The following is a 19,058-nucleotide window of genomic DNA, read 5'->3' on the forward strand; positions in this document are numbered from 1 at the left end:
TCCGTCAGTTTTGGCACTGTCCAGGCAAACACAAAGATGAGACCTTCTTTGCAGCAGAACATGGGTAGTAATAAAGCTTTGGACTTTGCAAAATGCTTCGATTCCTCAGGAATCCTGGAAGAAGGTTATTATGCTGCTGCTTATCAGTATTCTCTGACTTTGAACAGGGAACAATTTTTGTTTATTATAACAAACAAGACAACAGACATTTAAAAGCTAGTTACAAAAGAAAATGCTCACCTCTCCCTTTATTTATACGAAAGAAACCATAGCAGGCTATTTCACACTTAAATTTTTTTGACCAACAGATGACTCCGAATGGAAAGCAAAATGATAAACTCAGCATGGTGACATCTGCATTCCTATATGCATTCAATATTGTAAATAACCTTCAATACTACCTGACAGATTAAAGGCATCACTCTGCTCAAACTGAAACATGATGCAGTGTAAAAAGGCCAATCCAAAACTATCCCTCAGACTGCAGTAGCTATTTTCTCCTAAGTCTGGCCAGTTTGTCTTCCCTTTGAACACAAGGGTAGCAAAATTTATCTGAATACCACAACAGGGTGAAGCAGCTCATATTTAGAGAGAAACACTCAGAAAGGACACAGCAGATTTCATCAGCAGTTAAAATGAGGAACATCAGTGCAGGTGTTCGTGCTCACCAGTGTGTCTTCTTCCCTGAGATCCATTAGTGCCAGCAGCAAGCATAAAGCTCTAGGTACCATCCTTACTGTCTCTCTCCCCCGCCCCCCCTTTTTCTTTCTCCTGGTTTTTTGTTGTTTTTTTTTTTTTTTTTTTTAGTGCACTTCCAGATAAATGCCAGTCATTTGGCCAGAGCTAACTCACAGAAGGTACAGCAGGCACAGATGGTACTAATGCATAAATGTAATCTAGCAAAAGGATGCCAACACCAACCCAGAAAAGGTTCCAAATAACTGCAGTGCACTTACAGGAATACAGTGATTGGCAAGGTGAAAGCTGAGATTTGCAAGAGCTTACTGTTCCCAAATCAACAATAGAAATTCTACAACAAATGAGCATATTTATTTATTAATTTATAAACTGCAGTTAATAGCAAGATCTCTGGGCATATGTACAATAAAGACTCACCAAAACCTAAAATCATTATACATATTACACCCATCAAAATAAAACAAGGGAGAAAGGGTAAGGTGGAAACTGAAAAACAGAATAAAATCCAGTAACACGTACCCACTGCCCCATATTTCTCAGGAGAATTTAGAGATGGGCTGTGCAGAGATGCTTAGAACTCAAGTGATCTAGACAGTGCCTGACAGCGACAAAAGCAGATCCCATGTCGGTAGCTCTGTTACCTTCCTCAGGATTCAGAACACAACTCGACCCATACGAAACCCTTTTTCCAGTAGTAGCTAGTAATGTACACTTAGGAAAAACATACAGGGAAAAGAATACATGCAATTTGAGTGTGTCCCCATGGGACATTTCTCTTAGTTTCTGGAGAAGATTAACGTCTCCGCTAAGCACATCTGTAGCAGTGAGGAAAAAATGAGGAAAAAATATTTCAGAGAATGCAGAGTTCACTCCACATACCCCACTCCACAAGGAAGGAAAGGAGTGTAGTTGCTGAAGTACTTGAGCAATGTCTCCTTACAGTGCACACATCCTAGACACTGCCAGCACTGCTTGTGATGGCCAGCTGCTTGGTAGTCCTGAACAGGAACCTGTGATAGATACCACACTGTCATAATACCATCTGAGGACCAGCTTCTTGATCTTATTTCCATGAGCTTTACACTGCTGACTTTAAAGGAACTATTCCTGATTTACAGCAAGACACACGAGATCAGAACCAGTGCATAAAAATTAACAGAAGCTGGTAACTGTGACACTAGGACATCGAAGAGAATTGTTAACAAATGCCTTGCTAGAAGGAAATAAGGAGTGTACTGCTAGTTGTCAAGGTAATCCAGGACAAGAGTCTTTCTAAATTACAGACATCTTGGCAAAGAATTACTACAGAAACCTGCTGCATGTGTGCTTCCCACTGTCTTGCTTGCTGGAGTAACTTCTCGTACAAGGAGAGCTCTTGCATTCCTCTCTTCCTCTGCTGGCTACTGATTGATCCTTCCATTGTGCAAGAGCTCTGTTATTCAAAGGCTGCTCTGACCTGTGCCTGCTGCAAGTAGCTACGGTTCACCAGAGCACTGTGACTCCATGCAGTGCATCTCATCTATGGTCTATAATGTCCAAATCAGAGGTTATGATTTTAAAATGTATGCAAGGGGCCCAGACATGCAGCCTTTACTTGTAACAGTTTGTGTTACTACACAGAACCACCAACTCCTAATTCAAATGCGAGACAGATATGGAAAAGCATATTGGCATTTTGTCTTTGTCCCCAGTTATTAGCATCAGAAATAAGCACTTTTTATTGTAATGGACAAATTACAGCAATGTCTTTTCCTCTGTTCTCTGAGTACAGTGGATTGTGGGTCAATGGCTAGGGCTTCAACCAGTAATAATGCTAGCAACAATAGCAATAAATTAACACTTTGAAATATGCTTGACACAAATAATAGACATCTTTGCAAACTGAGAGCAAGGCAGACTGACAGAGATGTGTATGAACACAAATCAGACAGATTCGTTCTCCTCTCATAATCCAGAAGGTCTAAATCAGATGTGGAAGATGCCACAGGAGAAAATATCTTCTTTGGTCATTTTAATTCTGGTGTTGCATGAGGGTTTGCTTTTCAGCAAGAGTTTAGGCCTTGGTCCAAGGTGAGGGATTCTGATGCTGCCCCTTCTAATACTGCTCTGAATGGAAAATTGTTTTCTTGGGAGGGGGGTGGAGGAGGGATGTCCAAATACCTGTGACATTTATGATTACTAATCCATTTGAATTAAAACAAAAGCCTAATGATGGGCTGTGGGGATTTTTCTGCAAGAGGGAGAGCTGACTCACTGACGTGTGCTCACCGTACCAGGGAAGCTAACATGAGTTGAGGGGTGGGGAAACAGCTTGGCATTTGCATTCTTTACTGGGTCCAGTGGTCAATGTCATTAATGCTGAATTCATTATCACTGTTAAGGATCCAGCTATCAGATAACACTGCACAGACTTCACTTGGTGAAGTGACAGCTGGATCACAGTGGCATCTAGAGGGCTGCTACATGCAGTGTGTGTGCAGGCATTTGTGTGGCAGAGCGAGAGCAAGATTTGTGCTGAGGCTCTGTCTTTCCATCTACAGAGCAATCTCAATCTAAGCAGTCACAAGTGTAGTAGAGATGCGCCTTCCCACCATGCTGGGGGCTTTCTAGTCTTCCTCCAAAGAGAATCAACTTAAACCTTACCTGCCTCTTCAGATAGATGCACATTTTCCCACAGAATTTCTTAAGTGTTTTTTTTTCTCATCATAATTTTGTTATAATTATTTAAAAATAATTTACATAGCATCCTAAATACTATATAATTGGGGTGCCTTCTCTTATTACAAGTAATTGTCATATGTCAGTCAGATACTGTAAAAATCAAACGGGTCACATTTTTAGCTGGGGTATGAATTCTACATTATTGCTCTGCAACAAGCTGAGAACATGACCCCTGGATGACTTATGGATTTTACAGCTGTAGAGTATCTGCTTCTTAAATATATGAGCTATCAGAAGAAGATGCCATCTCTTCAGAAAAGTCTGGGTCAGAGAAGTCAATCAGGAAAAGGAGATTAGGGAGTATTCCTAAAGGAAGGAGATTTTAGGAGAGGCTTGAAGGGAACTTTCTTGAGTTGAGGTCATGGGAGAAAAGGAGTTTGAAGAGAGTGGTTCTTCTGACAGTTATGGTTTATTTGTTGTTACCTTTGATTTCAGAGTATGATAAATTGCATTCTTCCCATTTTGAGTAGATGCACAGAAGGGAGGAAGGAAGAATAATGGAGATGTTCAACTTCTGCTTTAGAGATGCCATCTCTAGCAACTGTAAATTTTTGATATTCTTTGCCTTTTTAGATGAAAAAGGCCCCAAAGTACCATGTTTTGATATGTGCTGGTTTTAGTGGGCTTAAATTTGGGCTCTCTTTCTGATTTTGTGAGGTTTAAAACATGATGCATCTAGTAGCATATATTTCTCTTTCTTCCTACAAAAAGATGCAGAGGACTCAAGGAATCATTTAGGATGTTAACAAGAGAAAACCATTTGGCACTAAAGATCAGGCCTGCTGTCAGTTTGGCCAGAGTTCCCCCAACGTAAATGGGGTCCCCAGTATTACTTATTCCTGACAAGGACTCATTGTACAAAGTTCTAGAGGAGCTCAAAGAGCCAAGATGCTTTGCAGAGAAATCCCCCCTCCTCTTAATTCAGCACCCCCACCCCACCGCAGCAATGCACGTGCACCTCAGAAATTAAGGAAGAACTCTTGAAGCTCCACCTGGAAATGAGTGTTACAATCCCACCCCACAGGTTTCTCACTAGAGGAGAGCAAACTCTCCCAGTGTCACCTCTGCGTATCACTCTGGGGATGATGGGAGAAGAAATGTCCTGGTTATCGTGCCCATGTGAGGGAGTGTTAGCGCTGCATTAGGTGTGTGCTCGGATGGCTGCCAGGACAGAGATCACTTTCCCTCTGGCAGTGAGAACAAGCTTGATCTGCCTTCCAAGGCATAATTAGATCTGAAGGAGAAGAGCCCTCCATTGGCAGGCACTTGCAATGGGAAAACAATAATGTGTCCTTCCCTTCAGGAAAGAAGGGTCAAACCTCGCCAGGCCATGGTGTATTTCCAGAGAGGCAGAAGCGCTGCAAGTGAGGGAGGTTTATTGCCCAGGGTTCAGAGGGAGAGCACTGGGCCCTCGCTCCAAAGAATCCATGGCAGAGAAACAGGGGCTCTCCAGGCCATTTCGACATCCCTTCCTTTTGCATAAGCAATGCTTGCCTTGTATGAGGAAAACAACAAACTCCTGCCCTCTAGAGACAGGAGACCTCCAGCTCTGCTGAATAAAATATTTGCCACAACCTCCTTTTGAAGCAGATGCTACAAATGCATCCAGTTTTATTCTTCCCTAAGGCCCACACAACCGGCTCAGCAGCTCATCGCACTCTCTTCTCCCAGACCTGGAAGGCCAACTCGCAGGAGAAGCAGCTTGTCACAACCACTCTTTTTCAAGGCAGTAGTTTATTTGGAGAACTGCTTAATAAAGCAGTCAGAGAAAACTTGGCAAAGAATGATAAATCCCTCCCATTACTAAAACCTGTCTAGGCAGGATGGCAAATGTTCATGCTAGTTTGAGTACTTGTTTCTTTTCTCTTTCCTGGCTGTCTGCATAGCTCTGCAATCCACTTCCCTGCTTGCCCTTCTCTGAAAACTGGTCAGGGCAAGAGCTGCCTCTCTGTTATATAAATTACAGAGTGACTGGCACTCACTCTTACTGATTGTGTCCCCTTCTTGAGCAGCCCCATGGATGGTAAGTCTGTCCAGATGCAGGTGTGTAGCTGTACAGTGCCTGTGCTGCTCATGTTTGACTTCATTAACAGGAATTCAGTGTGGAAGAAGCTTTTTGGATTACTCTATGGAAGTTTTAACTTGGAATTTCAAAGGTGGGAAAACAGTCTTGAAAGTCTACCCCTCCATCTTTGCTCTCAAGTATGAGAGTCTTGGCAGAAGCACCCCTTTCAGTGGCACATAGCATGAAGAGCTACAAAATCCCTTCACTCCTGGGTTTCACAAGATTACACCACTGGTAAATGTGTACTTCGAAGATTTTGTTTGCTGTAGCAACTGTGCTAAAATGTCCATATGTCCAGTTAGAAAATAAGCATTATTAGTGGGGTGAAAAGCTGTTCTTAATAGCATTTTCTCAAAGCCGCCTGTGTAATAAAAATACTACAGATAATACCCCTTGATTCCTCACTGCACAAGTATTTTCATTTAGATCTAAGCAAAGCGTGTACAAAGCCGATACCAAGTCCTGCCAGGTCACAACAGCAGCATTTTACATGTGCACACTTGCTCTGTATCACTGAATGTTTGCTCCAAACATTTAGCAAATTACATCAAAACAAGATTTACCAACACAAATGCCTAAATCACAAGCACTTGAGAAAAAACCCATCAAAAAAGAACTTAGCAACTTTGTTCAACAGTAGTGGACTGCTGAAGTGAGACTATATCAGATATAACATATAAATAGGTTTAAGATATTGGCAGGGCTTCTCCCCACAAATTCTTACTGCATAATACTTGTATGAAGCTAAAAGTTTGATGCAGATGGCTACAACTGAGCTTCATATTTTCCTGCAAGAAATACTTATCTGACACAGCTACTACAGACTCTTGGCCATTCATGATGCATTTTATATATTTATATAGCATCTTTAAAATACCTATTTTGAACCTGTTACTGGCAGTTTCGTGTTTTGACCTAAACTCTAAAATACAGTATTTATTTGGCGCAGAAAGACAGGAACTGTCTTTTAGAAGAAGTCAGTCCTGTCCTCCTTTTCTGCACCTTCACTTGCCTACAGCTAAAGCAGGACCGAGGGACTAAAGGTGGCTATGAAGTCAGACTCAGCTACCGATTTACCTGTAATTGTACTGGCACATTCTCCTCAAAGCAGACATGTTTTAAGGCAGATACTGCCAGTTTTCATTGTGAAACTACTGTTCTTGAAATTCAGATTATGTGACTTTTGAAAGTTGACCTACAGGACTTATAGAATGCTTGGAAAGATCATGAGGTTCACGCACACATGCTAAGGAGGCCACACTACATAAATATGGGGATAATAAACAAGTTATATGCCTTTCCACTTATCTCAAGTTACTGGCAAAAATTGCTGGAGTGAAAAAAAAAATCTTTCTTACGGTAAAAATATATAGCATCATTCATCTGTAGGTTGTTTCTTTTTATTGTGTGGTTGTTATTTTAGGAAGAGTTTTGAGCCCACCGACTGTTGTTCTTGGGGTTCAGAGCTTACCTCATCTCTGTCAGTGACATTTCAGCCATCAAGTAATTCTGGAGACAAAACCTCCTCAGGCAGCCCTAGAAATGAGCCTGATGTCTGCATCAGTAGTGATGTGTAGTAGTAATGCCAGTTCAGGATAATTCCTCTAAGAGATTCATTGCTGATCTATTCCATGAAAAATGCTACTTCCAGCAGTGTATACCACTGCAAGTCATCTTTTCCCAGGTGCTAAATATCCCTCACCATAGTGTGGTTCAGTGATGCTGACTGAGACTTCTTCACTTGCAACTTGTGCAGCTGCCTAACGGTGCTGCCTTAGGATGGCATTTGGTGAGCATGGAGCCACTGAAACGTGTGGGTGGTCTTCTGCAGGTAATAAGGAGACATATACGAGGACAAGCAACTCAGACAATTTAAAATGGTTTTGCTTTATATAAGATAAACATGCTGGTAGCAGCGCACATCTGCAGAGACGAGGTTTCAGCACTAAGGGCTTGGCAACAGACCACACAGGTTTCTGTTGGCAGAAGTGTAAAGCCTATTCCACATTCTTAAAATGTTCTGAGCTTCCCGGGTCTCTGGGACAAGGGACTACCTGATCATCAGGGACAAAGAGCAAGCATGAGAAAGAGAGATGCGAGTTTAAATCTCTGAATGCTACGTAGAGCTGCACAGGACATGGGTGGGTTAGCAACTCTTCTCCAAAGTAAACATATAAATCAGTTATCTTGAAAAAAACCCTATAGGTATTTAAACTTAACTTCAGTTGTATGCTCCAGCTTGTCAATGGATATTTATGAGGCAAACGTAATATTATAACGGTTATAGCAGTGAAATACATCCCGAGCGGGGAGCTAGTAAAGAAGTGCACGGATGTTAATGCTGGTAGAATTTTAATGCCCAGGAGATGGGGGCAAGGTGACACTAGCTCTAGTTAATGTTGCTTTTGCGGGCTGCAGCGAGGGAAGATCACTGATATCCCTTTCCGAAGGTTGTAACACAGCAGGGCTTGGCTCCTGAATGCGACACTAGTGTGTTGGCACAAGCTACTGTCTTGTTCCACTCTGTGGTAAAAGGTTCTGCTGAAGGGAAGCAATGGGATGTTTCCAGAAAGGAGATACCCACTGCCATTCAGGTCTTGTTAACAGGACTTTGTGGAAGGTGGTGCCAGTGCTGGCATCTCAGTGCCTTATTTGCATCTCTCCCAGTCTTACACCTTTAAAAGGCCCTTTTATTGTCACCAATGGCCATAAGTGTGCAAGTCAGGAGCACGCATAGGAGTTTTATTATTCTCAGTAAGCTCTGTATTGGGAGTTAACGATTCTAAAGAGGTTTGGAAAGCAGGAAATTGCCTGTTCTCTTGCATTAGCAAAGACAAAAAGGTATACACGGTCCTGTCCTTCACTGAAAAGGCTGAAGAACTCGATACCCTAAATTTTGATTCCTTATAGGAAGGCAAACTGCAGGCTGGGCCACATGAAAATAAAGTGTAAGAAGTAGAACCAGATTTCTCAGCACCAGCATTCTCAGCAGACTGTAGTAGAGAGCTGTTACGAGAAGACAGCTTTCTAGGGAACAACAAATCTAGGCTAACAGGGGTGCACCGATCACAGAGATGAAAGACACTCTAATAATGCTGCAAAGACAGGGCCAACATAAATGACATTGCTAAATACTTGTCTCTGGAGTGACATTATCTTAAAAGTCTATCCTTCCTCACAGCTACGTGGGCACTGATCAGTCGGGCTGGAAAGCACAGACATCACGTGTGCCATATAAATGACAAATCCCAAAAGGGTATGGTCTCTTTATGGGGACTCTGCAGCTGGGGGTAGAAGCACCTGATTCTCTGCTTCTGCTGGTATGTCAGTGACAGACAGTGGAGGATCTTGATTCTCCGAGACCAAAAGGAGCCAATCTTTTATGAAATTTTAGAGGGGGAAACACAACTGTTCTGGACATAACAGGGCTGGAAGTGCTACTCTGGAAAATGCAGTTGTTCTTATCTGTCCTCAGTTGCAAGCTGACCAGTTCAGCAGAGTACAGGAAACCTTTTCCTACTTATGTATTACTCAGTATGTTAAAGAAATTAAGTCACATGCAAGGACAAAGCATAGTTGAGTGACAAAGTACTTGAGAACAGACAATCCAGCACAGACTGGGTGGCTGGATATCTAAACATCCCATCTCCACCCTCCTTGATGTTACAGACTGTGTCACCTGCCCTTTCTGATTTACTGAAGAAAGCTACAAGTGGGGCCAAACATACCAAAGAAAACAGTAGCCAGAGACAGTGGGTTGAAGGTGATTCATTAAAAGCTACCTAAGACCAATGACTGCCCAGCAGCAGCCAGCTACTTAAACGCCAAGGAAAAGAAAAAGGAGCAATTCTATTGCCTGATTTCAGCTTTGGAGGTTGCTATTGCTGGTTTGACAAATGCAGTACACATTTGAGATACCAAGAACAGAGCCCATATACCTGTATCTGTGTATTTGTCTCTCCTTTGCCTATACGTCATATACTAAAAAAGACGCTTCTTAAAAAGCTCTAGACACTCCAGATGGCACTTAATAATAGAAAAAGTTATACTCTGACATGACTCAAGGCAATAAAACTCTACCCAGCCAAGCAGGCAGCTATGGCATTGGCACCCAGCTCCCCTCCTGCCCGTGCCTGCCCTGAAGTGCCAACCCACCTTGTACTATCAGCTGGGGAAGGGGAGGGTGAAGAGCTTTGCCAGCCTGTGACCTGAGTAAGAGACTTCTGTGTTCACCTAAACAAACACAATGCAACCAACTTCCATGATGTCCAGTTAATCATCCTGTTACTCTAAGATCTATTAGACCTTTGTTGCCTTTCCTCTAGTTCAGTTTGGAATGATCTAGCAAAATTGATTAATCATCTCCAGGAGAGTACTGCCTCTCATTCTCATCCCTGCACATTTTGAAACTCTTTTTTGCTGAGCAGTGTGTCTTCCATCTGTAGTACTTGAGAAGAGGAAGAAAACCCAGCTCAACAGACAGTTTTAAATGGCTGACCAGGACATAAAGTTTTATGGTGGTACATGTTTGCAGCTTTAAACCTAAAGAACAGAAAGTCTGTAGTTCAGTTTAAAAGAACGCAGCAGAGAAGGAAAACCTAATTTACCCTCTAGATCACACAGGAGCTACCTGGTGAATATCGGTACAAAGCTCTGAATGTGGCAGGCCAGCTCTGGCAGACTGGGAAGCAGGCTCGGCTCCAGAGGAGCCTGGGAGGTTCTCCCCACTGCCTCCACAAATAGTCCAGTGGCACATTACAGGATCGCTGGAAGGCGGCATGTGTTTGCTTACACATGCACACATACAAATCAAAGTGCTTTTCATACCTATCTCGCCAACATCAACAGATGAGTTCCAGGCTTACATCAGAGTGTGGTCCAAAAGGTGTCCTCCTCCAAATGCCGAGCGCTCTGTTCCAGCAGAGCTGTACAGCCTTGCACAAGGTCACGCTGGAGGAGGAAACATGGCTGTTTCTGCAGGCACCTCTTGGTGCCTTTGAGGGGCGACATTACCAGGCCCTAATGTGCATTCCAATGTGAGCATCCATCTCCCTTGAGATTATGTGCCCTGCAAGGAATTTAATTTATCCTGTTATCCCTGTAGCTTAAATTCGGTCAGATATGCAAGAATTTAAGAAATGGCTTTGATGTAATATACATGCCATATTCTTCTCCTGCAGTACCTGTGGTTCATCTTTGTGAGTTAAGGGTTGTGTTTTTTTTCTTTTGCATGTGGTGCATGGCGACAACTCCCACATTCCACATGGAGATCCCAGAATGCTTGCATAACTCATTTTTTAATTACTCCAGTCCTAAACCACTAATTTGATTCCATTTTATACTGACTGCATGTTGGTATTGTTAAGGTTTATGATGCAGTGATTTATAAGGCATGATACAACTGATTTCAAATTGGTTGTATTGATTGTTTAATTGAGTATGGGACATGAGCGTAACATTAACTCACCAAACTGATGGATCATGACAATGCCGCTAGGATGGTAATTAATCGGTGTAATTAGTTACATAGAACAAGCATGTTTTAATTGTGAAGGCAAATAGATGGATGAATCTGCTGTTTAGTAAATAGTGCTTCTAGTGAAGTAAATAGCCCTTTTTGTAAAGTTCAGATTGATCAGAAGAAAAATTTAATATTCTGTTTCTAAAAGCTGATCCTAATAATGAAATAGATGACTTACACAAGTATGCATCTTTTTCCCAAAACCAACTTCCATGAATACTGTGATACTTGTTACACCACATACAACCCGGTTTTCAGTTGATGAAAACCTACAGTTCAGGTGAGTTTCATCTGGAGTGATAAATCCTTAACAGACCTGAAAATTAGTCTTTTACTTTTGCTCTGTTTCCGTTTGCCCATCTAAAATGTGAATGGTTTTAAATCTCCTCACACTACTTATAGCATACTTTTTATTATTTATTCTTGTCTGATACTGACAGCAAATGGTGTTTCGATAGCTGGTATTTCTTAGGTGCTCTGAGATTCCCCCATTAATGGTGTTTTGTAGGTAACAGAATTTTGGAGCACCATCAGAATATTTAGCTGAGCTCTAGTGAAAAAGAAACGTTCCTTTCTGTAACCTGCTTGGCTGTGGAACACCCCAAGGGTGAAAGGGAACTGAAACCCTAACAGAGGACACTGTAAGAAAATAACTACTGAAAAGCCTTCACACCCCCCAAGCTGTATCGTGTCTCACTTTAATATTACCACTGAACTAAATATTTTCCTTTTGCTTACCTTTTGCTAAGAAATAATAATATGAAAAGTATATATGGTAATTGTGCAAGTTAGACTTAAACTGCAAGCATGATAAGAGCTCAAAGGCCTTTATGTTGGCTTGAAAGCTGCTACTTATGCATTACATGTGTAGGTATTGTGAAACCATGCACCTTTTCACATCCTAAAGGCAAAAGCTGTTCTCTACTATGCCAGCATGCAGTATTTACCATTCTATTAATGACATTACAATGTTCCTGACCTTCTCATCAAATAGCACTTTCAGTGTATTTTCCTACATCCTGATTTCAGCTCTGTCTTCTGTGAGCATTAAATTGTACACCAAAAATCACTTCTTTTATCAAAGGCCTTGTTTTCATTTGAAATCTCTCATTCTCCTGTTTTCTTAAATGAGAAAAGATAGTCAAAGTTACCAGTACAGAAATTCACAAAAGTTTTAGCATTATCTGATCATACGTCAAATATACACACTAACTTAATGCCTATGGGTAAGTTCTGAGTAGAATTGACTCTACCACAAGTAGAAGGAAAAAAAAGAAGTATCACAGGAGCATCTTCCAAAAGCCCTCTAACCCTTGCTAAAAGCTGGCAGAGAAGACATGTTTATAACAAAACATAATGTCTTTTTCTTAATTCCAGTGAAAACTATGCCCTGTAACTCTAAAGCTATTACTTTTAAATTTTATTTCAAGGCTTCACAGTTTCTGAATTTATTTTGGAACAGGTTTGTGTTCCCTTTCCTCCTCAGTTGCCCCGTTATATTTTCAAAAATCATCTACCACTGTCCCGTTTTGGCTGGGGTAGAGTTAGTTTTCTTCCTAGGAGCTGGTGTAGTGCTGTGTTCTGAATTTAGTATCAGAAAAATGTTGATAATACACTGATGTTTTGGTTGTTGCTAAGCAACGTTTATACCAAGTCAAGGGCCTTTCAGCAAAGAGGCTGGAGATGCCAAAGAGGCTGGGAGGGGGCACAGCCAGGACAGCTGACCCCAACTGGCCAAAGGGACATTCCATAACATATGATGTCACACTCACTGTATAAATTAGGGAAAATTTAGCTGGGCAACCACTGTTCGGGAACTGGATGGGCATCAGTCAGTGGGTGGTGAGCATTTGCATTGTGCATTTCTTGTTTTATATTTTCTTTTATTATTATTATTATGATATTATTTTCCCTTTCCATCCTATTAAACTGCCTTTATCTTAACTCATGAGGTTTACCTTTTTTTCTGATTCTCTCCCCCATCCCACTGGGTTGGGGGTAATGAGCTAATGGCTGTGCATGGTATTTAGCTGCCTGCCAGGTTAAACCACACCAGCCACTCATGGTCAGCTATTAGAAGCTGATGGCCGCACCAAAAAAAAATCACAAGGCACTTCTGAGAGCAAAGGGAGCAGCTCCAACACCCTAGCAGCACTGGGCGCCTGCTGGTGCAGCTCAGGGTGGATTTGTAGTGACAGTGGCATTTGTGCTACCTGGTAGGATCCCAGTGAAGGCAGCTGGGAAACCCAAGCTGTCTTTGGTAACAAGATTTCCAGGTGGAAGTTCTCCCTAATTTTCTATATATGGCTCTTCAGCTGGAAAGCCTTCCTATGCTCACAGAACACTGTCTGCCCTAGAATTAAGGGGCTAGTTTGCCTGCGTAACATTTGTTATATAGTTCATTAATACCATTCTCAAGACCCAAAAACACACTCAGCCCCTGTTAACACACTGCACTTACTGACTTCATGCAGTCAGATCTTGAAGAACTTGTTTTTCTTCCAGTGATTATGTTAGACTCAGGTAAAGCACTGAGCCACTCAAACGCCTTCTAAATGAAAATTGAATGCAAACACCAAAATGAATAATAGTCACATCTTTTGCCCAAAATGCATATAAATACATGCACTGGTAACTTCTTTAAATAATGGTGGGAAAGCTACAAACAAAGGCAAAAAATTTGTATCACTGGGTAAATTGTAGTATTAATTACATCATCTGAGAACTACTGTGATTCCTCCATTACCTGTTTTCCACTGTTGTTCTGAAGAGTGTTGGTTTTCCATTGTGGCATTAACTTGGATGTAAACATCCTTGCTGTCAGTGTTTGTTTAACATTAGCTTTGTTGCCAGAAGTGTTTGAGTTGCACAGCATTTCCAGATTTTATGCTCTAGAAATACTTTGCTTCTACCACAGAATTCATTTTGATATGCTTACTTAAAGATTCCACAAAACCAAAACCAAACCAAACCAAAACCCCAAAACAATATAAAACAAACACAAAAGAAACCCCCAAACCATAACAAAACAAGGCAAATGGAAAGGCGCATAAGGATGTGCAGGCGTATTATAGTTTGCCTTTAAAGGAATCTCTTTGCATCTCTTCTGCATTTATAATAACAGATGGTAGCAGCTAGAAGTTACTACAACTACTGTACCCACCTATTCACCACTCTTCTATTGATCATACAGTTGCCAGAAGTAGAATCATTAGAAGAGTATCAGGAAAAATCTTCCTGCACCAGAACACTGCCCCTTCCATGCCAGTCAAGGGCAGTTGCCAGCTGAGACTTGCCAATAATGCCAAATAACACTGTGTGCAATCACCTGCGCTCTTAACCAGTAAAACATTTAGATAGTAAATGAAATAATAAAAAAATAAATATAAATAATATATTAATAAATAAAATAATAATATTAAAATAAATAAATGAAACGAACATGAAATTCAGCTCTAATTTCCTATGATAATGCCACATTTAAGAAGAAATCAGTAATTTTCCCTGCAACCATGCATCTTTAAAAAGAAAATATAGATTCAAAGGTTAAGCCCAGCTGCCTATTCCAAAACTAGAAGTTAACTTGCTATCATCGTTAGAAGTTCTCTTCTAAATTGCTTCATAGACAGGAGAATTTCAAAGTCCACAAACAGGAATTGAAAGGGACAGAGAACAAAAAACAGGCTCAGCTTTTTTTGCTTTGAGGAGACTTTCAAGTAAAGTCCCTGTAAACTCTGTGAAACCTGCACCCCTACATACCTTTGAACATCTCCCACACAGGACAGAGAGAACCATTTATAATAGATTTTATGTTACACAGCCCACTCAAATGGAGAGACTTTGTAATTAAGAACCTCACACCAAAACATTAAATAGTGGTTGGTGTTCACTAATCATACCCAATGCGTTTTCATACAAGTACCTAATACTTCCATGTAATATCTTGGAGAATTACTTTCTCTGAGTGGAGAAGTCCTGAACAAAGGCTCGATGTAAGCTGTCTTGTTCCATCACAGAAAGAAAAGGTATCACGGCTATGGCCAGAAGAGCTGTTTGAAGAGAGGAGCTATTGTGCTGAGAGCAAAGCCTGCTTCCAAAACTGATCATCAGTTTGGAGTCTGGGCATTTAAATAAGCTCCATGAAGTGACTGGCAATTTTTCACTGCTTATCCCAAATTAATAAAAAAAGGTCATGATTTTTGCTAGTGGATTTGTTTCATGTTCAGCGACACCAAAAGCTGTCAAGATTAATCTGGGACCATTTATGGGAGAGTAGTATTTACCTGAGTATGACACCAAGAGAAACTGGTTTTCCTTTTGGTGCACAGTGATTTTAAGTGCATAAGAACAGATTTTATAGATGCAGAGCTTGGGTTATTGCTAATAAAATAAAATTTCAAATCAGCAGTAGCTCTGCTAACTAACAGTTACATCTATCTGTGCTGCACTGCGTGAGGATTTGGCTTGAGGGAGATGTATCTCTCTTTGCTGTGGTCTTCCTTTTCCATGTTGAGACAGGTTTGAGTTTGCTCACTAGAGTTACTCAGAATTTGTAAATTATCCTCACAGAAGACCTGAGAGTGTTCAAAATGTGTCTTCTGTGTCATCGCTGCTTTCCTAACATAATAAATTTGTAAGTCAAATGTAGCGCCTTACTCTGGGTAATTTCCATTAATTTGTACAAGGTTTTTCATGGGTATGTTATTTTCATAAGCATCTGAATTTAAATTACAGTCTTCTTCTAGCATATAATATTCAGCATTTGAAAATTTCGGTTGCATTTATTACTCCGCCAATAAGAGCTTCTGTCTTTTCCCACCTCCCCTCAGGGCCGATGTATCAACTTCACCCGAGTTCAATCTCAGTGAAGGAAGGGAAGAGGATACAAGGAGGAAAGACAGCCACATTGCCACTTTTCAACCAAGCAGAGAGAACCGAGCACTTCCTCGCCTTTCTTGGACCATCTTCAAGCCTGAACTTAGATGGTTTCTGCATTCCCCACTTCCAGGAGCCGGCACTGCTGCACCAAGCTCATGTGTTTCACCCCAGTATGTTAATACTCAGTGATTTGCAACAGCGACAAGAAGAGAAGCATTGACTTGCATGCCTATGCTTTTGTAGAACACCAAAGGGAGAATACAGACAACCAAAGATGATGATGTGTTCCGATTTTTGTAATTTTCTAGTTTTTTAAGGACTACAAATTCTCAGGACCTAATGTGCTTTTAGTAGAGATGCAAAGATGGCACTTATTATTTAATTAGGGACCACTAGCCAAAGGCAGAGGATAAAAATTCCTAGCAGGCTAAGCAACTGCTAGAGATGACTGCCTTACAGCCATGTCAGATCACAAAAGCCTTCCGAGTCTCTTATCGCATCGTGCCTTACGGGAAGCTTCTGACTGAAAATCTTGTCATTCTAACACTGAAAAGTGCACACGCATGACAAAATGTGGACAGGATGCCTCAAGGTATTGGTAGCAAGCAAGACTTTGCCCTTTAGTTTTTGAAGACACCTTTCTTTCATGAGGCACCCGGGACAGGAAGAAAATTAATAGAGCGTTATTCCACGGGAAGACAGCCTGTAACCAGAGATCTTGAGCGGAGTTTGAGGGACTGATGCTTCAAGACCTTGACACTGTGGCTGGTGGTTTTTCCCCTTTCCTGCATTCAGAGTTCAGTAGCGCATAAAACATCATCATCTACAAACATACCTAGCAGTAGTAGGCTTATGTTGGTGGCTTTTTTTTTTTTTTTAAAGATTAAATAAGCGGTAGCCACTAAGCTGGTATCTCAGGGTTCCCCCCGCCCCCGAATCTCCAAGGGCTCTTCAGAGTCACAAGCCAGCAACTCTCTTTGCATGAGAATTTCAAAGTTTAATTAATATAATTAAAGGCAACAGCAAGCAGCAGCCTGTGAAGATTTTGCTCATCTTTTTTATGCCTTTTGACATTGAATGACCTATTACTGTATGTGCATTACTCGGTTTTCAAGGGGGCACCAAGCATTGGTTAAAATTCTGCAGTGGAAAAAGACCTCCTTCCATCAATTTAGAAATTAAATTTACAGGAGCACCAGCCATCACAAAACATTGACAATGTATGAATTATAATTTTTTAGAAAAACCAGTGTTGTGTCACGTCGACGATGCCAAATTATGTTAGCGTGAGCGGAAACACTGTGGGGGAGGAAGGAGGGAGCAGCTGAAGAAAAAGGCTCAAATGATCCAGTCACTTTCGATACTGTACTTCAGATGCAAAATGGATATTCGAGTCGAAACCTGACAAAGCGCGCCCGCTTTGATGGGAACTGGTATAGACAATGACCAGTGGCTGGGTCAGTGGGATGTCTCTCTGCGAGCAGGGAGGCTTATCAAATGACACTAAAAATAAGTTCAACAACCATCACATTGGAGGGGAAAAGGCGAACATTTCACATTTGGTGGGCATGAATGTGTGCAAGATGGAAAGAGCAATGTGAAGCATCCTGGTCTAATTATCTGCTTTGTGCTCTTCATTGAAATTGCAAGGGACATAAATAATTCTTTTGGTCAATGTCCAAATTCATGGCACTGCCCAAAGAAGCCTTTACATATATCCACTCGCTTACGTTTTTTGCTTGAGTTTATTTATGTTACTGGTAGCTTCATCAACAGCCATGTGTGCACATTAGACTATAAATAAAATTATTATCTGAAGTTTCAGTGTTCATTTTCTCCTCCTTCTTCTTCTCCTCTCCAGCCTCCCCATCCTTTTCCCAACTTACACCTTCATTTTGCCAGCTATGCGGTCACCCTTGATGTCAGCTTCAGAAGATGAACCACCTTCCTGTGGCACCACGTGGCGTGCCTAGAATTCCTGTCACAGCCTAACTCGGGGGCTTCTGACTCTTCTACAGCAACTGAAAATGTGTCAGACGCTGGCTTGTACAGTATGCAGCATCAGTCACGTAACGAGAACAATAAAGTGCCCACAGAGATTGCTTGTCGCTACTGCGTGGAGCGTGATCGCAGTTCTGTACCACTGGCCGTTGGTTGGGGATGTTTTAACACAGTTGCGTACAAAAGGCTGGTTTTATCCACAAAGCCCAACTGCCAACAAGTCTTTGGTTTATTTCAGGCCATTGATTTAACCTCTGTGTACTCTCCAGCTTAACTTGAGATGGAGAACCAAAATTAGGTAGGTTTTCTAGGACATAGATGAGGTTCTGCACCACTCCAGGATACTGAGGGAGTACAGGCAGAAACACTGATCTCATCAGACACAGAGTTAAAATAAACTCTGCTCCATTTTACTTATTTTTCCTCCATTTTTAATGTAAATGCAACACTTCTTTTGCGATCTCTCTGGAATTGTCAGCTTTCATATTGAGCAGTATGTTGCATAACAGGAAAAAATGCAGTTGAAGAGGATTATTTTCCCTCACGTGTATGTGCTGTCTCTCAAAGAATATTTGCAACAAACGGAGCCACAGAAACATAAATCTATCAATAATATTTTCTCCTCTCTGTCTATTCATATTCATTAAAAACTGCGGAACACACAATTTTTCACCGAGTGGCTGATACCAAGCAAAAACATATTTCAGGTATCTACATTGATTTTCCCTTCTAATTGTCATGATTCTACAGTATGTTACACTTTTCATTTAGTTGAAGATAATATCCTAAGAGTTTCATTATTATACAGTGTGGAATATCTGTCACAAATAATTTGGGGGGTAAGAGATAAAGCGTAATAATACTTCAAAATCTACTGATTCAAAATGACACAATATAAAATATCCTTGGCGCAAGAGCTCAAAATGCTTGAGAAAACCACAATCGGTGGGTTTAAGATAATACATTCCTAGCATGGTTTAAGACTTTGGGTATCTCCTTTCAAAAAGGCCACATCCTCATAACTTTGTTTATATCTATTTTAGTCTGCATAAGATCAGTAACAGTCTCTTGAAAAATTAAATAAGCACCAAAATGATCCAGAAAGCTTTCTACTTAGCACTATAAACACCATAGTCTGAAATTATTTTTTAGCAAGATCCCTGCTCTTATTTC

General features: G+C 41.0%; 1 protein-coding gene across 1 annotated transcript in view; it reads left to right on the forward strand.

The window, feature by feature from the left end:
* ANTXR2 (ANTXR cell adhesion molecule 2) overlaps positions 1-17,702 on the forward strand; it is a 122,017-nt gene extending 104,315 nt beyond the window's left edge. The window contains exon 17 of the mRNA XM_065634277.1: positions 15,836-17,702. Coding sequence (XP_065490349.1) covers positions 15,836-15,874 — 39 coding nt within the window. The 3' untranslated portion in view covers positions 15,875-17,702. The remainder of the gene's footprint in view (positions 1-15,835) is intronic.
* The last annotated feature ends 1,356 nt before the right edge of the window (positions 17,703-19,058 follow it).

This window comes from Caloenas nicobarica, chromosome 4, assembly GCF_036013445.1.
Source record: "Caloenas nicobarica isolate bCalNic1 chromosome 4, bCalNic1.hap1, whole genome shotgun sequence".
NCBI classification, from domain to species: domain Eukaryota; kingdom Metazoa; phylum Chordata; class Aves; order Columbiformes; family Columbidae; genus Caloenas; species Caloenas nicobarica.